The sequence below is a fragment of the Poecile atricapillus genome, chromosome 16, assembly GCF_030490865.1.
Source record: "Poecile atricapillus isolate bPoeAtr1 chromosome 16, bPoeAtr1.hap1, whole genome shotgun sequence".
NCBI classification, from domain to species: Eukaryota; Metazoa; Chordata; class Aves; order Passeriformes; family Paridae; genus Poecile; species Poecile atricapillus.
Window position 1 is genome coordinate 4,674,018 of NC_081264.1, and position 23,597 is coordinate 4,697,614.

Sequence of the window (23,597 nt, forward strand, 5' to 3'; positions counted from 1 at the left end):
TGAGCTTTCTAAAAGTTGGCCTGTTTTCCTGTTTGCAGTGTTTTTCACCAAATGAGTGTTAGATTTAAGATGTCTTTATTATGTTATAATTTCAGTGTACTGGAAGCTACATTTCTTTCAACACCCTCTTATTTTGTGGTAAAATGATACTTGGCATGAATTACATTGAAGATCGTTTTGAGAGGTATTGCTGAAGCTCCTGCTGTAGATTTTCTGTGCATTGGAGTTGTCTCTCTTGGTGTCAGGGATAAAGAGTATCCAAAGGGACTTTCAAAATGCATGTATTCATTTTGGATTTTCTTTTGATGATAAATAATTGAGCATTTCTTTGTTGGGCTGCAGCCTGATCCCCCTGCCTGCCTTTGTGGGGGGTTGGAGATGCTGAGTTGTGTGATTTCCCAGGGGAGCTGCAGATTAAATCTGAGCTTTAAAAATAGGAAAAATATATACCCTATCATCTGGAACGTCCCATGATGGATAATGTACACATCCTGGTAGATTAGCATTTATATGCACTGCAGTTCTTGAAAGATATAAGGCATGGGGAAAAAGTCTTTATCTCAGCAGAGCAGTGCAATTATATGGTTTTTAGGTTAAATTATCAAGAATTCAAGAATTCCAGGCAAACTGTCAATTTTGAACTGAAGTAGTATCATAGGAGAGTATAAAAGCTTGTTAAGGAATATCGCTCTATAAGAGAGAGAACAAATAAGAAGTTATTTGCATGACATTTCCCTTGGCTGTTTCCAGGGAAGCTTCCAGAGAACACACACAAACACAAACACCTACCCTGATGTGCACCTGCCAGAGGTGTGTTTGGTTTGCCTCTGGAGAATTCTGGAGAATTGCCTGTCAGAGAATTCATTCCTTTTGGATCAGAAGGGGCACTGGGTGATTGGTTCAGCCCTCTCCAGTGTCTTCTTGAGCTCTCCTTGCTGTGGCTTAAAACTACATGAGGGAGGTTTAGGTTGGATATCAGGGAAAGGTTCTTTCCCCAGAGGTTGCTGGGCACTGCCAGAGCTCCAGGAGCGTTGGGTCAGCGCTCCCAGGGATGCACAGGGTGGGATTGTTGTGATGTCTTGCAAGGCCAGGAGTTGGATGGTGACCCTCTGTGTCCCTGTCAGCTCTGGATATTCTGTGATTAATACTGTGCAAAGTGACTTCCACACCAAAGGTGGTGTTTCCTCTCTGCTTCTCCTCACTTGGGTGTTCTTTGCCCGCTCCTGCTGGAATCTTTTCCTTGTGCACTGCCACTGTTCACACACGATCCTGATTTCCATTTCTTCCCACCCAGCAATTCCCCAGTCAATCCGAAGCTGTTACACTCCCATGGAGTTTTTATCAATGTGTCTTGAAACAGTTCATGGGCTAATGAAGCCTCTGAACAGCACTGTGAAATAGGGCAGTGTTAGTTTGCCGTGTCTGTAAGGTGGCATAGTAACAGCTTTAATGAGTTTTACCTGCATAGCTGTGTGTTGCTAATAAAGCAGATCCTCTGGGCCTGCCAGTGCTGCTCATTCCCATCAGTGGGATCACTCAGCAGCAGCAGGACAGCTCAGAACCAGCACCAGTCAGTACAGTATGAATTACTGGAGCTATTAAGTGTTACCACTTTCAGGAGTGCATTTAAGGGATAGAGAGGTCAGAGGGGCTGGAGAGCTCTGACTCTCAATTACCCCATTCCCAGATGCTTTTATTGGTCCATACCAACATCTGTCCTAGAAAAGAAATATCCCTGGCAAACCCCCTTCCCTGACAGTGTCCTGTCCAGCCAGGGCCTCTGTGACATCCTGCTGTCACCTGTGTTCATGGAGGTTGGATAGATGGGATCAAAAACATACAAACTAGTTTCTTAACGTGTCTAGGTACTTCTGCCCTTGATTTCTGTGGTTGAAAGAGAGGAAGAGCAGCAGAACCATTTACTTCTGAGCCTCCAGCTCACAGCAACTTTCTTAGAGTGCCAGAATGAACCAGAGGAAAGCTCAGAAATTCCTGTAGGAGAATCAACTGGGCTCTGTCACTGTTGTTTTAGTGGTTTTGCTGCTCTTTACCTAAGTGCTGTGTGTATTTACTAACTGAATACTGCTGGCTTTGTGTTTTGACTTTGACCACAGCACAACAGTTCCTCGATGCTCTGGCTGAGCTATTTGGCTCTTCACAGTGGTTCAGATACTGAGCAGAACTCGCTGAGGCAACTGCTGGCACCAGGGGCTTGAGAACACCCTTCATGTCTTCATCATCACTCCATGTCTTCATCAAATGATCTGTCACCTTGCTCCCACTGAAAGCCACACCTGGATCTAGGCCCTTCCTGAGGAGCAGAGCTGCAGCTCCCAGTGGAGTTTCTGTTTTCAGTAATTGGTAACAGTGGAGTTCATAGCTTAGAGCAGGGCAGTAGGAAAAGTGTCTTTCTCAGTAATAAAGGGATATTGGCTTGTATTATGTAATTAATTTTAAAATGTTGTATAATGGAAAAATACTGGTCAGGAAAATAACAACTTTCACGTCCTTGGTAGGGCCTGAATTATGATGTGGGGAAAGAACAGAGATAACAAAACCCAATCCACCACCATGAGGTTTTTAACCTCTCCTGGTTGTTAGCTTGCTCAAAGTTTGCTGGTACCTTCTATTACCAGTTGCAAAGGGGTGGGAGTTTCTTCTGTTTACAAGTGAAGAAAAAAAGAAAACCTCAAGTGCTATGTATTCCTTGATGGGATTTTATGAAGGAATTTAATCACATTCTTTGTAATAACTGATTGAAATGAAATGCTTCTGTGTTTAGTGGTCCTTTTAAAAATTAGAATCTTTTTGTGTATTTCTGTTTAGTGTTTTTACTCCTCCATTTTTTAGAGGAGCTTTTTCTTGTGTAAAACCCTCTTTTTTCTTTCACCTTTGATATGTTGAATGCCTTTGATACTCTACTTCAGTCAGCTGGAATCTGCATGTTAAGCGAAACCAGAATATGAAAGATAAGTAGTAAATATGGTTCAGAGCTAAGTTTTCCCCATTATTTTCTCTCCATGGCTTCAAAAAATGATTGATCACACAATCAGTATTCAGAGCTACTATTTCATGAGGATATTCAGAGACTCCCTGAGTGCTTTGGGTTGGAAGGGACTTTAAAGCTCACCCAGTTCCACCTTCCACTATCCCAGGTTGCTCCAAACCCTGTCCAGCCTGGCCTTGGACACTTCCAGGGATGGAGCAGCCACAACTTCTCTGGGCAGCCTAAATAAGGATAATTGAGTGCTTTCAGTAAATCTGTATATTCACTGCTTGAGATGCTCTACCTGTGTCAGGCTCAAGCTTTTGAGGTTTGACACAGAATTTGTGAATACCCCTCCACTGTGTCCCCAGTGTCATTGCTGGAGGAACAGCTCAGCTCTCCTGCTCCTCTCCCTGCAGGAATCCCAGGCATGTACAAGTCTGGTGTTTCGAATGAGGGCTGAGCAAGCTTGAAAAATTATTTTCCTGGGTGAAAAGCTATTGGAAAAATACGCCTGGAAATAAAATGTTTTTCTTTGACAACACTTAAAACCTTTTAGCCAAAGCTTATTTTCATATAATGATTTCTAGACGTCATTAAACAAGCTACCTGGCAACTTGCAGCCTAATTTTGAGCTCAGTTTGGTTCTGTTCTAGGGAAATTGTTCTGTGCTCCTCACCATTGGATGCACGTCCTCATGAAATACAGTTTGTTCTTTTCCCCTGCTTTCTATGCACAGGAATATGTTTCAGTCTGTTACAATGTATTATTTTTAATGCAAAGTGAACGAACATTAGGCTCAATTAGGAAAGAATGGATTAGGGAAAGAAAAGTAGTGGAATGTGTGGTGCTTTCTGGGCTGAGAGGATTTTTGTGGCTTTGGACCTTACCAGAGCACAATTCCTGCACAGTTTTGCCTGGTAATCGTTGTTCCTGGAGAGGGAAATTGGTGGTTCTGTCAGTTCTGGAGCTCTGAGGTGGCCTGAATTACTCAGTGCTGTGGCAGCTCTGTGTGGGCACTGCACAGAACAGGAGTCTGAGCCTGGCCTGGTGTTCTGTGACACTTGCAGGCTGGTGGGAATCACAGTTTTCACATGGTTTTGGTTTCAGGGTAGACTTTGTCCCGATGTTGGTGTCTATGACCCAGATCTGTTCCTGGTACTGATGGATCTGAGGGTCACTGAGGGCTATTTCAGGAGGTTGAACACAGCCACAGCTGGATTTAAACACAGCTATGCTGCAATGTCACCGTGCTGTAGTGATGAGCTTTGCTGTCCTGTGGCAGAGATGAGGAGGAGGTGCCCCAGAATCCCAAAATCATTTGGGTCAGGAAATCCCTCCAAGACCATCGAGTCCAAGCTGTGCCTGATCCTCAGCCCAGAGCACTGAGTGACACATCCAGGACTTCCTTGGACACCTCCAGGGATGGCGACTCCAAACCTCCCCAGGCAGACCCTGCCAAGGCCTGACCACCCTTTCCATGAGGAAATTCCTCCTGATGTCCAACTTAACCCTCCTGTGGCACATCTTGGGGCTGTTTCCTCTCATCCTGTCCCCCACCTCGGTACAGTGTCCTGCCAGGGGGCTGCACAGAGCAGGATGTGAGATGTCCCTCTGGCCACAGCTTCTTGCTGTTGTCTGAGTTCACCAAGCACGAAAAATCCTGAGAGACATCTTGGAGTGACTGAGATTGGAGACCTTTAAGTGCCCTAAGCAGGGTCAGACCCTGTGTTACAGACTTTGCAGAGCACCATCCCACATTCCCAAAGCTTTTCCTGCCCGGGAGCCGTTGGCCGGAGCGCCGGGAAAGGAGCCCGTGTCTGGTGCAGATGTCACTGCTGCTTTGTTTGTCAGGATTCTGTATTTATACACAGCACGTTTCGGGAGGATTTGGAAACAGCTTGATATTTTTGTTCTCTAATTTGCTATTTTGCCTACTAGAAAGAGGCTACATCAGCATTTTGGACCATGTTCAGGCCTGCTGTAAATAGATGCAGCTTCCTTTCAATCAGTGATATTGTGAATGCTTGTATTGGGGCTAAACATGGCTATTTTTAGCTCTGCTCTCTCACCTAGTCACTCCTGTTTGCTTTAATAAGGTTTTTATTTACTCCTGTTAAAAGGTTACTTGTATCAGATGCTCATAAAATTCCAGTTAGAATTAGTTAAGTCATTTTCTCCGAGTGTTTTATGATGGAGTTCCTCGTTGTTGTTCTGGTTTATTTTATTATTCTGTGCTCTCAGCTAATTGACAGGGATGAAGAGGTGGTGCTGTGGCTGCAGGTGACCTTTAGACTGCTGGAGGAGGCAGAGGCCAGTGCTGGCCCCTGTGGCTGCTGTCCTGGAGGGATGTTGGCAGAGCCACAGACTGGGAGCAGGGCAGGAAAATGCCACGGAAGTGGAAAATGAGAAGGTGGCTTTAATCCTGATGAGTGGCCCTAGTGAGGCCACATCTGTGTTCAGTTCTGGTCTCCACTGTTCAAGCAGACAAGGAGCCCCTGGAGAGGGTCCAGTGGAGGCCACAAACATGATGAGGGGTCTGGAGTGTGTGGCTGGTCACCAGCAGCATTTGTGTTCTTTGATTGTGGGAAGGGCTGAATTCTGGAGACAGAAACCAGGGCTGGAGGGGTGCTGTTGGTTAGAGTCAGGATTTAATGCAGAATTCCTGTGGTCATACTAGAAAAACATATTTGTTTAAAATAAATAGTGAAGTAAACATTCATGTTCTGTTTTAAAGAGATGGGTTAACTTAGCTCCCCTCCTTGTGCCCTCCAAGCTTGTGACAGGGAAGAGCTCTGGGAATACCTGGTTACAGGTGAGCTGTCTGACCTGAATCTGCTCTCCCCACCACCCCATCCCTGCCTGCTTGTCAGCCTCTGGTGAGCACTACAAACCTCAAAGTTTGCCTTCATCCCTCCTTGAAAGCCATTTTGCCATGGTAATTAGAGTCAGTGCAATTCATGGCACTTGGCAAATTTGTCTTAGGATTGTCTACACAAAGCTGAAGGGGAAAATGATTGTCCAGAGACTGGGAAGGAGGAGGCTGGGAGCCCAGAGCAGCTGGGTGCTGCCTCGCACTCTGTGTGTGTATTATTGATATCATCCATCACTTTGGTGTTACCAGAAGAAGCTTTAAAAAAATATTTTTCCTTTCCCTTAACAACCAGTGATCTGGTTGTTGCAGAAATTATATAGTTATAACAGAAGGAATCTTTAAAGCCAAAGCTGTCAGCATCTTTATTTCATAAATAATTGCTGGTTCTTTTTAGCTGTTACTTAACGCTATCATTTTATTAATTCCTGCTTTCTGTTCCTGGGCTTATTTTTCTGTGTGCTGTTAACTGTGCTTATTGTGCTCCTCGTCAGCTCTCCCTGAACTTCTTAAAACTCCTGTCACTTACTCAATGCTGCATCTGTCACTTCGTTGTGCCATTATGTGAGAGCTGCAGTTTCTGGCTGATCATTTTTCACTCAATCCAAGAGCAGCAGTAAAGGAGGAGATTTCCTTTGTGTTGCAGGGGAAGTGCAGGGTCTGTTGATAGAATGGGAGGTCGAAACAGAAACAATTTCAGTCTGAGGAACTTTAGGCTCTATTTGGATTTGTCTGAATCATAGAATCACAGAATGGTTTGGGTTGGAGGGGAACCTTAAAGATCATCCAGTCCCATGGGTAGGAACACCTTCCACTATCCCAGGCTGCTCCAAGCCCTGTCCAGCCTGGCCTTGGACACTTCCAGGGGTTGGACAGCCACAGCTTCTCTGGGCACCCTCTGCCAGGGCCTCACTACTCTCACAGGGAATGATTTATCCCATATATCTCACCTAAATTTCCCTTTCCCATCTGAAGCCATTCCCCCTTTTCCTGACATCATTCCTGATGCAGAATCCCTCTCCAGCTTCCTCGTAGCCCCTTCAGATCCTGGAAGGTGCTGTGAGGACTCCACACAACCTTCTCTTCCCCAGGCTGAGCAGCCTCAGCTCTCAGTCTGTATATTTTGGGTATATCTGGGATTTTGCAGTGCAGTGCCAAGGGGCCTCGGGGAGGAGCAACCCCGTGTCCTGTGGCTGCATAAGCCTCTGATTGTTCCCTGTGCCATGGGCTTGGGAACCTCTTCTTTCTCTGCCATAATTAAATTTAAAAAGTTTGGAAAATACTAAGCAGGGCTGGAATGTTTGGCGTGGCCTTGCTGGAAATATGTGTTGGTATATTTTCACACTCCTCCCACAGTTGTCTTTGTGGTTTATTGTTGTGTTTTTTTGTTGTTTGTGGGTTTTTTTGGGCCCCAGCCAGGAGCTGGGACCAGGCCAGGGATTTTTCTTTCACTGCATTCAGCGCTGTTTGTGCCACTCTTCAGTCTCTTAATTACCCAATCTTCTTTGGTTCATTGTCCTAGAAAAGTTCAGTCCATTCAGCAGGATTCTGCTCCCTGCTGCCGCTGGTTCCGTCATGTGGGAAATAAGGAATTGAAGTCAGCTCCTGAAATTTCACTTTTTGTCCTCAGAAAGCCAGGCTGGCAAGGAGAGGTGGAGGTGCAGGTCTGGCTGGGGAGGTGGGGGACTTTGGGTGGTTTTGCCAGTGATGGGGACATTTGTGACACAGATTCCTGTGTGAAATTCCAGGGTAGCAGGTGCCAGCTTAGAGGCAGGGAAAGACAGTGCTTCCATGGGATGAGGCTTGTGACAGAGCATTAAAATGCTCCTAATGGAAGATTCTCATCTGCAGCCTGCCGGGGTCATGCTCTAAATTACTTGCAAAGGAACTGTAAAGACCCTGATGTAATTTATTGAGCAATAAAACCCATTAGAGGTAACATGAACCGGTAATTCTGAAATGGGAATGCAGAAGAGGTTGTGCTTCATCAGTGAAATGTAGGTAAATCTCTTGCAAAAACCCCCAAAATAGTGAATAGTGTCTAGTTTTTACTGGGGGGAAAAAAAAGAAGGAAGAAAATGTGGTCTGTGAGAAGGAACAGGATATTTTGGTGCATTATGGAAACGCCTCATAAAATCCTCAGCAGGTGGAAGCAGTAATGGGCTTAATACACCTGTGGGCTGTGAGGCAGGCTTGGCATCCTTTTGTGCTGGGAACGAGGAGCTGGAATCAGAATCCTAAACCTTGGCAATTGGGGATGCTCACACAGGTTTATCCAGCCCGTGGTGGAACTCAGGTGGTTTCATGAGCCCTTTTACTAGACATCAGCGCAATGAGACAAGGTTTTCTGATTTTTCTGGTTTTCTTTCCAGGATTTCTGCTCTTTAAAGACTATTGCATGAATGAGATCGATGAAGCTGTCCCTCAGCTGAAGTTCTATGAAGAGGTAAGTGCTGGTGATGGAGGTTTGGGGCTGTGCAGGGAGTGAGGCTGAGGGAGGCTGTCCAGTTCCTCCGTCAGGGAATGCTGAGAGGGACGGAGAGGGTCCATGGTGGGGAGCAGCGTGGATTGCTAGAAAAGAAGCTGGGATGAAGTTGCTGGTGTTGGGGTGACACTGAGACCCTTCAGATCTTTTCCTAGGAGTTCACCTGTAGAAAAGGCAGCAGGGTAGAGCTGGAGGGATTGTGGAGGGATGGGAGCTGCTCAGATGCTCCAGGAGCTGCCGTGGCAGGGCTGCAGAGGGGACACGAGAGGTGGCCTTGGATGAGTTGTGTCCCTTGTCAGGAGATACCCAGTGAAGGAGCTGACAGACACTGCAGGGCACGTCCCAAAGGATCCATAATTCCAAGGAATGCCCTGGCCCTCCCCAGCTTCTGCTGCTGCACGGTCTGAGCTCCATGGCTCCATTCATTCGTTCCCTGTTACATCTGTGGCACTGAATAAACCTCCAGTGAATCCTCTGCAGGTGCTGATTTCAGGGCAGACCTGCCCATGCCTGATGCTCAGGGTTAATTAGAGCTGGGATAGCCTTGGTTGCCTCACTCTTGAGCTGAGAATTTAACTTTTTTCTTGCTATCAGCACAAACAGCTGGTATCAATTTGGAGGTCAATCCTCAGCAAGATTCCATTCCCCCACTCAGATCAGATACCTGCTGTCAATAAAGAACCTTTTTCTGTCATTTCTATCTCTTTATACACTTGAAGATATCACTGTCATAAGTAATCCAAAAAGGCCTGTTGTACCAGATTATTTAGCAAGATATTTTTGGCTGCCTCTTTATCTCTGAAACAATTCAAAATTGTATTTTTAGGTTATTAGCAAAGTGTTGCCTCAAAAGAATTTCAGTGCTTTGTCATGTACTTCTGGAAAAATCCCATTAAAGATATTTAAAGAGAGGTTCATTGTGTTTTCCTCTGTGACATACCGGATCCAGGAGCTTTTCCTTTTTTTATATATTTGATTTACTTGCTGCATTTATTACACATAGAATAATCTGAGTACATTGCTACATTAAAAATCGCTTGATGTAGAAGAGCTCCGTACTCCAGGGATTTCATATCACTGCAGCTGGAGTCACGATCAGGCATTTAACAGGATGAGTGATTCATCCTGATCAGTTTCAGAAGGAAAAGAAAAGGAATTTAAAAGAAAAAGTAGAGAAAAAAAAAAGGGGGGGAAAAGAAAAAAAGGGAAAAAAAGAGCTTCTAAATACTTGAAAACAAATTCACTCAGATCCCAGTTTTTGAGGAGATCCTTTTGATCTCTGGGGGAGCTCTGCTGAGACCCCTCAACACTGGCTGGGGAGTTGAGTCCTTTAACAACCAAACATTGAGGGACAGGAGGTTGTACTCAAATAAAACAATCAGATATCCATCAGGCTTCCCTCCTGTACTGCTAATTATTTTGTGTCATTGCATTAATTAAAAGTGTTTCTTGGGCAAAGACGTTTTGAGTCATTTTAATTATAAATTGGTATCAAGGGGGAAGCAGCACAGATGGCAAATCGGGGTGGGACTGGTGCCTTATCATGTCAGCAAACAAGAGGAGTACAGCTAGAAAGATACTGAGTTTAATTAACGTTCCACCTCCAGAGGTAGGTTGATTCCAGTTTGTCTCTTGATAATTGGATTTGATGATCTTGGAGGATTTTTTCCCAACCTAAGCAATCCTGGCATTCTGTGGCACAGAGCAGATCTGCTCACTGCCAGGTATCTGCATTCCAGGACTTCTCAGGCTGGGAAAGTCCAGGAAGTCACAGCTGAGTCTTTCCCCTTGCATGTTTTTTTTACATTTTGTCATTCCTGGAAGAACTCTTTCCTTTAATACGCTCCAGAGGACCTGTGGACTTGGTGAACTTTTTGTTCTGGAGCTGGTGGTCAGGTTTTGTTCTGTAAATGAATTATTTGGGATTGCTGTTTCAGCTGGAACGTGCTGATCTCTTACAGCACACCTGAGGAGACGTGATGTATTTTGTAAAGCTGTCTTTTAGCCACCTTTAGGGTTCAGATCCACGGTGTAGCTGAGCTGTATGAACATTCTGAAATGTGCTTTATATTCTTTCTTGGACGTCTGTGCCAGATGTGCTGTGATCAGGGAATTTTTGGGTTGGAAGAGCCCTCTCAGCCCATCGAGTGCCCCTGTTCACTCAGCACTGCCAAGGCCACCACTGAGCATGTCCCCAAGTGCCACAGTTAAATCCCTGCAGGGATGGGGACTCCACCAGTGCCCTGGGCAGCTGTGCCAGGGCTGGAAAATTCCAATATTAAAGAGAAATCCCAGCTGTAACTGTGCTGTTGCAGGTGATTTTTCATCAATAAAGAAAATAATAAAATAAAACTTCAGCCAAAGTCCCGTTTTGAGGGAGAAATCACCAGAAAACGTGTGGTGTGTGCTTGTCCTTGTGCTGCAGATCAAGGAGTACGAGAAGCTGGACTCGGAGGAGGAGCGGCTGTCGCGGAGCCGGCAGATCTACGACACCTACATCATGAAGGAGCTGCTCTCCTGTTCCCACGTGGGTATCCTGCCCTTTCCCCCTGCCTGGCAGCAGGAACATCTGCTGTTCCATCCACAGGGTGCTCTGGATTTGCCTTTGAAATCCAGAATGATGCTTTTTTTAATTATTTTTTTTATTTTTAATTTTTTTTTTTAAATTTTTTTGAGGTGTAAATTGCGTGCTGCAATTTTTATTTAACTTAGTGGCACACAAAGGAAGTATCAGGAGATTTTTCTGGTTTATGTTTCTTTAGATTAAATGTCTGTTTCCGAAAGGATGAAATAAATGCAAGGTGTGTATATAGAGATGTGGCTAAAGTCACTGAAAAGACACATTTCCTCCAGCTGAGGTTTGGGCCCGTTGGTCTGTTCTTAACAGTTTCACATGTTCTCATTTGAAAGAAGAATTTGCAGGGTGTTGTATCGTGCTTTGGGTGGAGGGTTTAAGCTTCTAGTTGTTGTTTTGGTTTTTTTCCCCAAAATGCATTATTTTATTAGTAAAAAGTCCATGTCTGCTTCTGGCTCTGGAGCTGTGCCTGTAAATGGGATTTTTCATGGATTTGTTAAAGGAGGATCATCACCCTCTTTGATTTTTACCTTCCTCCTCCTCATCCTCCCCTCTCCTGCCTTTCTGCTTCGGAATAATCCTGTTACCTGGATCACTCTGCACGTTTCACACAATACCTGTGGGAGGCCCTATTGATTCTCCTTGGGGTCGGTGTTTCCATTTGGGGAAAAGAAAAACAGTGCTGTGACCTGAAATGAAACTCCTGACAGTTCCAACTGTTTGAAATCTTCCTTTTTCTTTTCCAAAAGCCTTTCTCAAAGCAAGCTGTAGATCATGTACAAACACATTTAGCCAAGAAACAAGTGCCAGCCAGCCTTTTCCAGGTGAGCTTTCACAGTCTGAACATTCAGCTTCTGTGACAGAAAGTGACTTTTTAGATGTTGTTTAAAGAGACAGAATAAATGGGACTGGTACATATTCTGTGCTGTAAGTGGGACTGAAATGCTTTTCCAAGTCAAAATTACAATTTACTCTTCTTATCTATAATATTTTCAAGCACATTTAGAAAAGCAAACTATACCTTGGTGTGTGAACAGAAGAGTTTTTATAGTTGTGTAATTTTAAGCCATTAAATGATTTAGAGTAAATCACTTTCCATCAGGAAGATGCTCATCCTGTCAGGGTGAACTGAGCTGCAACAGTGGAGAAATTGTCTTACCCATCGTGGGGGTGTTTGTAAGCTTAAATGTCTTTTATCTAAATCTGATGTATTTTTATATGCTGAAAAAATGTGGAGGTTGCCCCTGCCTGGTGTCTCTTGTGCTCCTGAGCTGTTCTGGCTGTTGCCATGAGCTGGGAAGTGGTGATTGCAGTGCTGGGTGATGTCTCAGCACTAACTGGGGGAAGGTTGGGCCATCACACACCCAGGGAAGGGATTTCCCTGGGAAAAGTCACCTGTGATTTCAAGGTGCTGATCTCTCAGCGAGGGCAGAGAGGAGAGAAGCACCACAAAGATGAGGGAGCAGCTCTGGGAAGTTTGGGTTCCACAGGGGTGACAATTTATTGTTTAAATACACTTGAAAGAAGAACTTTTTGCCCTCACACCCCTTAAGGTTTTCTAGCTCACAAAAATATTTTGTGTTTGACTTCAGGGCACCTTCTCACATTCCAAAAGCCAAATAAAGCTAAAATCCTTTGTTGAGGGTTCTTGAGGACAACCCAGGAGCTGTGTGGGGCCAACTATATAATGGATGGGACTAAAAAAAGCCATTTATTGTCTGCTTAAATACTAATTGTGTTTCCTCACCCTTTTTAGCCATATATAGAAGAAATTTGTGATAGTCTCCGAGGAAAAATATTTCAAAAATTTATGGAAAGGTATGAACAGGGAATATTACCTGAATTATCTGCCTAATGTAGTGGGAAGGCAGGTCCTTTCAGTACTGCTATAAATAAGGCTAAAAATGTGTATTAATGCATGATTAATCAAATGGAGTTTCTCAGCAAGCTCTGTAAATACCCAGCTTTGTGGGATATCCTGATCAGTGTCAGGATGTGTGAGTGGAACAGCTGGAAAGCTGAGGGATTTCTCAGTCTCAGCAGGGAGAGGTTGGAGTTTGGGCTGTGAAAAGGCAGAACTGGGGTTTTGGGGGTGTTCTGTGAGTGCCCATTTCTGGTGTGGGACTGGGAGACCCAGCCCTGGTGGTTTGGGGCTGGGCCCCTCGAAATGAAGGTGGAATAAAGAATTGCAGGCACATGTCTGGCTCTGCAGAGCAGCCCTTTCCTGCTCCTGTGTCTGGCTCTGGAAAGCTCAGCTGCCACCCAGGAGCACCCAAATCCATTTTCTAAACTGGTTTGGTGCCATTCTGTGATAATTATAAAAATGCCTCCATAAAACTGTTATTTCTTACTTTGAAAATAAATACTTAATTATTCATGTAGGAATAAGCAACTGTTTTATTCCTTTTTTTTCCCAAAGCCTGTGGTATTGCTGATGTCTTCCCTATTTTAAGATAAAATGAGTTTAAAATGTTCCTTGGAGTATATGGAGGTTCATTAACATAAATCGAGCTGCCTGTGTTTTCTTATAATTATCTTTCTCTTGATGTAATTTAAATGTTTGTTAGCTCCAAACGTAGTTGTTTAAAAATTGAAAACCATCTTTGAACGGTTGAAAACCGTGCAAGAGAGATGTGGGGACACACTGAGCACTGCCAGGGATAAGGTTATCTGCTCTCTTTCTCTCCCAAGGATGTAGAACATGGAGTGTGCTCTGCCTAGGAATTGTTTTTCTTGGTGGGGGTAAGATTACAGTTGGTGAAAGGAAGGCTGTCATTTATTAAATACCACCCCACGCCCTAGCTCAGACTAGATTTTAAATATCAGAGTCTTGACATTTCCTGTAATACTCTACACAATAGTCTCAGACAACTTTTAAACTTTTTTTTTTTTCTTTTGCAGTGACAAGTTTACTAGATTTTGTCAATGGAAAAATGTAGAGCTAAATATTCATGTAAGTACTTACAAGTATATTTATCTTGTCAGAGGCTGATACAGGAAAGAGAATGTTCAGTTTTGAATCCTGCTCTGCAAAGGCCTCATTAAGGAGGGTGGTGGATGTCACTGCTCTGCTATTCTTAGGCACAGCCCTGATGATTCCTGTCTGGACGTCCCCTCTGCCTTCCTCAGTTAATAGAATTTTGATTTTTTAATGGCTGAAAGAGCTGAACTGCCAGAATTGCTGCTCTTTATCAGCCCTAATCCCTGTCCACGTCCCTTTCCCACTCCAGTCCTGCCGTGACCCCAGCACCCTCTGAGCCCCTTCCCTTGGCCTCTGCTTTTGTCCCTCTGCACTTCTCTGTGACCACTTGGGCTGCAGAAATAGCCCTGAATGAGACTGGCAGTTTTTGGGAGCAGCAGCCTCATTCCCCTTGTTGCTACTTTGTGCTGTAGTGCTTCCAAGTACATGGAAATATCAACAATAAGGGGCTCCTTTTCCAGCACAGTAAATGCTGTTGAATTACAGTTGAGGATCTCAACACATTCATGGATCATTTAGATGTTTTCACAGTAAGTTTTTTTTAATGCTGGAAAAATGAAGGTCTTGTTTTGTTGTTTCTGTTCCCATTTGCAGCTGACTATGAATGATTTTAGTGTACATAGAATAATAGGAAGAGGGGGATTTGGTGAAGTGTACGGCTGCAGAAAAGCAGACACTGGAAAAATGTGAGTATCACACACTCTACGGCAGAGGTGATTTTAAGCTCTGGACTAGTGAGGAAATCCTTCCAATCCTTTCTTAGGAAATCACTGGAAAGCAGCATCACGTTGCTGTAAAGTTCTTTGTAATGAAGTTTCATCCCCAGAGGTTCTGATTCCTGGCTCACTGCAGTTTGCTCTTGGATCCTGTTCCATGCCATGCAGGGGCTCAGTTTCACACAGCTCCTGGGCACATGGAAATATCCTGTCAAAACCAGTGGAAAATGCCCATGTGTTCAAATCAGGTGTGTGCTCCAACAGTTCCTTGGGTCAGAGCCCATTCCCAGTGTGCTGTTCCTGGTTCCAGGCATCAGTGCCATGTGTGGTGAAAGCAGTGATCCCATTTGGAAGGGGATATCCCACTGCTGCACTTGTGCTTCCCAGAGCTCTCTGTGGGACCACCAGGGTCAGCCCTGGGTGGTTTTTTTATTCTTTTTGTGGTCTTACCATTCACACACCTCCCCTGATCATCAGATTTCCATTTCTAGACATCATTGTCCCATTGTGTTCTGATCTGAACATCTGGACATGGATTTAACCAGTTGTTCTCAATGTCAATCCATTTCTTTATTTACACATCACCCTTCCATCTTGCTTTTCTCCGGACAATTTTAGTCCACAGCCCATCCTTAAACATTTTCCTTCCAAGTGAGCAGGGCATGTGTGAGGTGCCCTGTGTCTGGTTCCAGCTGGCTCTTGTGTGTGCCTGACATCCTTGTTAATAATAAACTTCTGACTCTTAACAAGTGGAAGACATCTTAATGTTGCTATTATTATATTCAGTATTTCTGCAGTGACTTCAAGTATTTATATTAATACTCTTACTAACAACGCTGGCTTTATTCTTGCTTTGGTACTTTTTGTCCATGTACAATTCATTCATTTGTCCATGTACAAAAATAAACATTTTATTTAGCTTGAGGCACGCTCAGCAGGCAGTTCTCAGAGTCCCAGCCATCTCCATGTCTGAGCAGGGCTCTGGCAGGAGGTGGATAAACCCTTGGGAAGTGAGAAGGACAGGAAAAGTGAAGCAAAGGACAGGTTTTATCAGATATAAATAGAGCAAAGGGAAGCGAAATGTGGGAAAACCAACCTTCTTTTTCAAATTCTAAGCAAAAATTAAGATGAGGTTCAGCTTCTGGGTAGAGGTTTGGTTTAGTTCTTCTTGATCCAAACCCTGTGTGCCCATCCCTGACCCAGATCCCATCCCCTGTAGATGGCTGCCTGTGCTGCATTGGAGCCTGCCAGCAGCGTGGGAAGCCTCCCCTCCCTCCCAGGTAACACCAGCAGCGTTCACTGAGCACCCACACACCTGAGGCTTCTGCCAACCACCCCTGCCAGCACCTCCAGAGGGGCCAGAAGCAGCATTCCAGGGACAGCAGGACAGCCACAGACTTGATTTGGGACGGGTTCCAAGAGAAACTGTGGCTGCCCCATCTCTGGAAAGTTCCAGAGCTGGGTTGGACAGGGCTTGGAGCAACCTGGGATCGTGGAAAGTGTCCTTGCCTATGAATTTAAGGTCTCTTCCCACCCAAACTATTCAGTGATTCTGTGATTTCCATCAGCCTTGAACATCCCCAGTGCCACTCTCCAATCAGGGCAGGGTTAGGGCTCATTTTTACTCCTCAGCAAGAACACATGAATATATTCCCAGCCTGGAAACTTAAAATTCACCCTCACTCCCCCGCTCCCAACACACTGATGTCAGGAATGACGTGGCTGTTTCAGGGAGCTGCAGCCAAGGTGAGGCCCTGGGGCTGGATGGGGATGGGCATTGAAGCACTGCTGTAATTTGGTGTTTTCCTAAAAATCCATGGGTTCCCATGTCTAGGAGTCTTCTGTGGAGGAACACACGTGTCCTTCTCACTGATGTCTATTAATGAACACCCCACAACGTCTTGGAAAAATACCCAGCCTGTATCATATCCTCCTGTGGTTGGTGGTTGTTAGGGTAACATCCTTTGTGAGCAAAATTTTATTAATTTGTGTAGCACAGATGGTAGAAGACTAAAAAAGCTTTCTTGTGTGTATCTGACCTTTTTCTGAGTAGAAAGAAAATTAAGGAAAAAAATAATAAATATATGTATATATATAAGACTCAGTGTGTGTTCAAGATATTGCTTTCCTGGTGGAGCTGAAACTGTTGGAATTAAATTGAACCATAACAGAGATTCTGTTATTTAATTCCTATGGCAGATCCTTGCTTGTAGGTATAAGAAAATGAATATATGTTGTGTAATTCCTATCTCACTGTGATGGTTTGGACATGGAATTATTTGTTAAAGCACATTTCTCTGTCAGGAGGCTTCTGCTGGAAATATGTTAATTCTGGGAGATTTCTGGAAGTTTTGTATTTAGCCTGAAATGATGTTTTTAGTCCTGGGTTTCAGAGTTTCAGGAGCTTGCTTGCAGGATCCTGTAAATGTGCGTGGCCTGACTGCCCGTGAAGAGTTCTGATAGAGGAGATTTTTGGTGCTTTTTCTGAGTGGCTGTTTTGGTTTTTTTTCAGGTATGCAATGAAATGTTTAGATAAGAAGAGAATCAAAATGAAGCAAGGAGAAACATTAGCCTTAAATGAAAGAATTATGCTGTCTCTTGTCAGTACAGGAGTAAGTATCACTGTGTTATTCTTTCTTTCTTCCATATAATGTAAAAGCTGTTATATATAATGCATATTCCATCAATTCCGTTGAGTGAGATGCAAAAATTAACCCCCACTGGAGCCCTCCCCCTGATTCTTGCAATGTGTGTGAAATGAGAAGGGAAAACCAAACTTGCTTGATCAGTTTGGGTCCTACAGAATGAGCATCCTTGCTGCAGAGGCTTGAGGGGGTGCCCATTTCTGAGGTAATTCATCCTCCCACCCTCCTGACTTTTTAAATATCCTTTTTTAAGTATTTTTGTTTGAAACTTTTCCAAAACACGATTCTGTCTTGTAAAAAAGATGCTTTTTTTTTTTTTTTTCTATATTTTTAACTATAGTTAGATAGTACTTTGTGGAATCTTAAGTGCTAGTGCAGACAAGACTCCAGTTCATCTTCCCTTTCCTATTACTCCGATATCCAATTTTTCCCTTTTTGTTTTCTATGTCCTGTAGCTGAGCCAAGTTGTACCAGGCCAGTCTGCCCATCTATTCTATTTATAAACTGGATTAAAATTGGATTAATTAGAATCTAAAGTGGAAACCATCACTGGTGTGTGTAAAAAGCCAGGACCTGCCTGGTGTTGGCTCCCCAGCCCTGGGGCCGCTGGGTGGTGGCTGAGGTGTGTTGGGCTCCAAGAAATTCCAGGCAGGATTGGAGGTGGCTCTGCCCTCATTGCAGTGACACTGTGGTTGCCATGGCTACAGGTGATGCTGGCAGGAAGGTTCACTTCCCTCACCTTGCAGTGCATGAATTAAACACTCAGTGTGGGAACACATCCCCCGTTCCCAGCAGACACGGGAGGGATGAGCGGGGATCCTGCGTGGTTTTGTTCCAGGCTTGTGCAAGGAGCAGGAATCCCAGCAGGGAACAAACACTGGGCTTTGTTCTGAGGCACCAGGGCCGTGTCCCCAGAGATCAGAGGATCTTTTCTGTGGGACAGATCTTGAAGGTCCTCAAGTCCAGGCATTATCTCAGCACTGCCATGGCCACCATGAGTGGAGCCAAGGCTCCAGGGAGAGCTTAGAGCTCCTTCCAGTGCCTAAAGGGGCTCCAGGAGAGCTGGAGAGGGACTTGGACAAGGGAGAATGGATTCCCACTGCTGGAGGGATATTAGGAAGGAATTCTTCCCAGTGAGGGTGTGAGGCCCTGGCCTGGAGAACCTGTGGCTGCTCCATCCCTGGAGGTGCCCAAGGGCCAGGTTGGAGGGGCTTGGAGCAACCTGGGATAGTGGAAATTGTCCCTGCCTTGCAGGGGTAGAACTGGATGAACTTTAAGGTCCCTTCCAACCCCAGCCATTCTGGGATGTGTGATTTAGCCCTTCAGACTTTTTAATCAAGTTACCTGTTTTCACCAGAGATAGGTTGTGGTTTGTCTGCGTGTGTCAGGATTCCTGAAAACCAGTGGGGAGTAGGAGACTAGACCAGAAATTGAGGCAAATGACTAAAAATTGTCCCATTAACTTTGTGTTTCTGTGGCTCCAGCACTGAATGTGAATTTGCATGTCTAGAGATTCAAAGACAAAATAGTTCAGGAGCTGCTGGTGGAGGCAGTTTTCTCAGAGGCCAGCACACAGTGAGGCTTTGAGCAGGGGGAGCAGCAGGAGGAACCATTTGTTTCTTTTGTTAAGGATTATCAGCTCATTACAGTGACATTTCTTTCAGATTCTCAGAAATCTGAAGGACTTTGAAGAGAGGTTTTGTACAAAGTGCTGCTCATTCAGGTCAGGTACACCTGGGCAGGAGAGGCTGGAGCACTTGGAATATGCAGAATGAGACAGGTTTTGAAGGTGGTGGAATAAGAGAATTCCTTCAATCCCTGAATAGAATCTGGGAGGCTGCAGTGGCACATGGTGTGCCCAGGGACAGTTCTGTGCTGCTCGGGGCAGAATGGAGCTGGGATGTCCATCACAGTACAGTTAGTCATGTAATTTGGAATCCAGATGTCTCTGCAAAATGCATAAGAACAGCTGTGCAGATGACACAGCTGGTTGTGTAATCAGTTCTGTTCATCCACCTCAAGCTCTGGAATTCCTCAGCACTCCTGGAGCAGGGACTCCATGCTGGAGTCGGTCGTGGCTGCGTGCTGAGAGCAGCTTCCCATGGCCCCATTTCCAATGGGTTCAGGAATACACCAGGCACCTCTGCAGAGCATCTGGAGCCTCTTGGATGGGCCTGGTGGCACCAACCTGGGCTCTGCAGGGCTCAGTCTCCGTTGGTGCCTTTGCTGTGTCACTGTGGTGTAACGGGGACAAACTGTCACTGAGCTTTGGGTTTCCTCTTCTGCAAGACACAGGCCCCCATCTTCCCCTCCCACAGAGACCTTCAGGCTGGAAAGGCATTGTGAAATCCTTGGAAGGTCACAGAGTAGGGAAAAGATTTTACTTTCAGTTAAAAGAAAAATATATTAAATTTCTGTAGTAGCCAGTATTTGGCCTGATTTCTGTTCAAAAACTGCAGCATGGAAATCACCAAGGCAGTGATGGACCTTATGAAACCAGCTGGTCCCAAGGTGCTTGTGGAAGGGAGTGGTTATTCCATGAATCCTTTCCTGAGGGTAGGAGGGGATCATTCCATCTGTTTGTTGCAATTCCAAGGGCCGTTCAGGGCTGTGGCTCCTCTCTCTTGTGGCTCCCAGTTTTTTCTTTCTAAAAACCCCAGCAGTTCAGCTTCCTTACCCAGATCTTGAGATAATTTTACTGATAGCTGGATTCAAGATTTCCTCCAAGGGATGATAAATAGGATACCAGAATATCCTCACTTGGAGGGCCACCCCAGGATTCCCACCCATCATGAGCGGGGAACAATAACCCTCTGAGATCAATAATCTGTTTTTTTGGGGGCAGAACAGGTACTTGGTTTTCATGTGTTTCAGTCAGTGATTGACACATCTTTGAGTGGCATGTCAGGACAGAGCTGCCCTCCAGTTAAAATGGGACACAGCTGCTCTGAGCACCTTTGTCCCCAGTTTGCTGTCCCTTTGTGCCCCAAAGCCGAGTGCTTGGCTTTCAGTGAACAGCCAAAACCAAATGTTTCCTCCTAGAGCACTTTTTAATGTGCTAATGTCTTTAAAATATCACATTCCTATTTTTTTTTTTTTTATGGTTGCTCTAATACTTTTTTTTTTCCTTCCACATGATTTATTGCCACAAATTTGACTTCAGCAGTTCTCTGGACTCACTCCAGGATTGTTTGGATGTAAGGAACTCTTTCCAAACTGGTCTTAATTCACACATTAATGTCGTAATGTTGCTTATTTTCATTAGAGCAGAAACTTGACTGCAATGAAGAATTGCTCTCCCGGGGAAATAGGTTTTATTGCTTTATGTGTCCTTTAAAAAAATAATTGTATGGTGGTTTCTTTTTTTTTTTTTTTATTTTTATGCTGTAAAATACACTTTTGCTGTGGTTTTGTGTCAGAAAAATACCGAACTGCAGTACAGTTTTTCTCTCTGTTAAGCAGGGATGAAAGGCAGCGATGAAATTAGGAATGCTTGCACAAAAAAGAGTTATGCATCACATTTACACTTCCAGATAACTTTTATTTTTAAAATCCATAAAAATATAAGCAAGCTATGTTCTGATGTAGAAAAACCTCTTTATTTGTCTATATGTGGTGTTTAAAAATTCTGCCACTAAATCCTTCTGGGTAATTAGATTGCTCTGAAAATTTAGGAGCCCTGCTTGGGCACACTTCTGAATTACCCAGTCGATGCAGGAAATTAAGTTAATAATTCTGCTAAAGCTGCTGTTGTGAAGTTAAGTGGCAGCTACAATAGTCCCCAACACAGAGTTCATAACCAGAGGTGGTATCTTGTGTTAAGACACCACATCAGGCTCCTTATTTTTAGGGCCATTTAGGAATTTGGCTTTTTTTCCTGGATGTTGTGCAGGTGTCTCACACCCATCCCTCCCCTCTGCAGGGAGCTTTTGGGGGGAGCAAAACATGAAGTGCAGTGGGGTTGGAGAAGGGAAGGATGTGGCGCTGTGGGGATCCCTGGGGTTACAGTCAGGTCTAGAAACCTTTATATTTCAAGCTCATGGAAGGATGAAGGGGCTCTGAAGTGTCCCTGTCCCTCCCTTTCCTCTCTCCGGAGCCGGCCCGTGCTGCCCAAGGCCGCCGTGTTTTGCTGTTTCTAAATTGGGAAGGGAGCGAGTTCCTGTCAGAGGTTCCCAGAGCTTTCCCTTGTCCATCCTGCAGCACCAGGAGTTTTCCTCATTGTTGGAGTCACGTGAGGCCACGCTCTGCTTCCTGCGGGGTGTCCTGGGCTCCTCTGGGATCGGCTCCCTCCTGGCCTCGGCACTTTGGGATCAGATGTGGAATGGGACAGCCCAGCCTGGCCTGGAGCCCAGCCATTCCCAAATGGATCTCTGCAGACTCACCAAACAGCCCTGCTTTTGTACCACAGCCTCCCATCAAGGTGTCCCTGCCTCTGGCAGGAGGTTGGAATGAGATGAGCTTTGAGGTCCCTCCCAACCCAAAGCAGTCCATGGTTCCATCCCATACGGCTTTGGAGAAGAAGTTGATGAGGTGACAGCCACCCCCTGGTCTCTAGCCAGGAGCCTCCTGGCTTGTATCAGCAGTAGTGTGGCCAGCAGGACCAAAGCAGGTCTGTTCTTCATGGAAAGGATTCTCCAGGCCTGGCACAGCTGCCCAGTGTTGGAGTCACATCCCAGGAGGGATTTAACAGCAGTGTGGATGTGGCACTTGGGGACATGGGTTAGTGGTGGCCTTGGCAGTGCTGGGGGATGGACTCCATCATCTCAGAGGGCTTCTCCAACCTCAGCAATTCCATAATTATGAATTAGCCCTTGCATCCAGCACAGCCCAGTGCAGAGGAAGATCTGCCAGCTGGTGCCTTGGGGTTTTGAACGTGTGTCATGGAGGTGCCAGCACCTGAGCAGACCTTGGGAACAAAAATGTGTTTTTCCAGTGGAATTTTTTATGGCTGCTTAAATATGGGGTGAATTGAGGTTCAGGAGGTGTGGGGTGTAACCCATCCCTGCCCTGGCTGCTCTGCTCTGACCTCCTAAACTTGCTCCCACCACCCTTGTGTTGTGGGTTTTGCATGATTTGGATGTTGCTGTAGCTGCTTCCTGGACATTGTAATGCTCCAGAATCCCAACTTCCTGCCTGATGTCTTTGCATTCCTCTGTTGGAAATGCTGCTGGGGGGCCAAACACCTTCACTGTCACCTGGGCAGGGCCCTCACGGGGGGACAGGGGTTACCAGGGTAGCTGCATTTCAGGAGTGAGGAGAGAACTTGGGAATACTGGCAAATAGCGCAGGAAAAAGAGCAGATGTATTTTTAGCTTTCCTAAGTCACACTTTGCCTTTTGCCTGAGGTGAACCTCTTTACTCTTCCCTTGCAGGACTGTCCTTTTATAGTCTGTATGACCTATGCCTTCCACACCCCTGACAAGCTCTGCTTCATTCTGGACCTCATGAATGGTAAGCAAGACTTGTGCAGATGATGATGTTACAGAAATTTTGGCAGGATTGCTGAGGTGGTTGGTCCCTCAAGCCTGGGCTGCTCTATGAGCTGATTTATTGAGCTCTCCACAAACCAATGTGTGGTACAGCCTTTGCTTGTGTGGAAATCCTCTTCTGCATTAGTCACTGAATGCAAATGTGTATGAAATAAATGCATTTTAAAATGGAGTTTCAGACTGATCAAATCTCTGCATGAACTTTCTCAGCTATTTTGTCACCACACAGATTTGCAGAGGGTGGGGCTGTGTGCTCCACAGGTGATAAGAACCTACAAAAGCTGTGCTGTTCCCCCACAGTGTCACCCTGGGTGCCTGCAGGATAAGATTTTACTGTTCACTTAATTACATCTCAATTCTCATTTCAGGAGGAGATTTGCACTACCACCTCTCCCAGCATGGAGTGTTTTCTGAAAAAGAGATGAGGTTTTATGCTACTGAAATCATCCTGGGGTTAGAGCACATGCACAATCGCTTCGTGGTGTACAGAGACCTGAAGGTAATGGCTGTTGGGTGCCTGCCTTGGATAACTTCCATGGATTACCTTTCCTGAAACCTTTCCTTGGCTGGATTATTTCTTTATCTGCCAGATTTTTGTAATAAGTTTTCAAAGTCGTTCTAATCTGTGCCATTATCCAGTTTAACCAGCCTGGGAGAGGCTTCCTGGGGGTCACAGTAAATCCTGTGAAGTGTTACTTCTCTCCCTGATGGGAATAATCTAGAGGATATACTGTATTTATGGGAGCCCTGAAAGAGGCCTTTGTGTGTGTGATGGGGGACAACAGCAGGAGAGATGCTGAGGGGTTTCACTGACAACTGGGAAATTGAGGACAGGTCCCAGAGAAGAGT

The 23,597-nt window shown here is 45.1% G+C and overlaps 1 protein-coding gene across 1 annotated transcript in view; it reads left to right on the forward strand.

Annotated features, from left to right (window-relative positions):
- Nucleotides 1-23,597, forward strand: part of GRK3 (G protein-coupled receptor kinase 3) — a 59,675-nt gene that overhangs the window by 19,638 nt on the left and 16,440 nt on the right. The window contains exons 3-11 of the mRNA XM_058851465.1: nucleotides 8,231-8,304; nucleotides 10,769-10,870; nucleotides 11,668-11,742; nucleotides 12,675-12,736; nucleotides 13,820-13,871; nucleotides 14,493-14,584; nucleotides 17,127-17,226; nucleotides 22,632-22,710; nucleotides 23,117-23,247. Of these exons, the coding sequence (XP_058707448.1) occupies nucleotides 8,231-8,304; nucleotides 10,769-10,870; nucleotides 11,668-11,742; nucleotides 12,675-12,736; nucleotides 13,820-13,871; nucleotides 14,493-14,584; nucleotides 17,127-17,226; nucleotides 22,632-22,710; nucleotides 23,117-23,247 (767 nt within the window). The remainder of the gene's footprint in view (nucleotides 1-8,230; nucleotides 8,305-10,768; nucleotides 10,871-11,667; nucleotides 11,743-12,674; nucleotides 12,737-13,819; nucleotides 13,872-14,492; nucleotides 14,585-17,126; nucleotides 17,227-22,631; nucleotides 22,711-23,116; nucleotides 23,248-23,597) is intronic.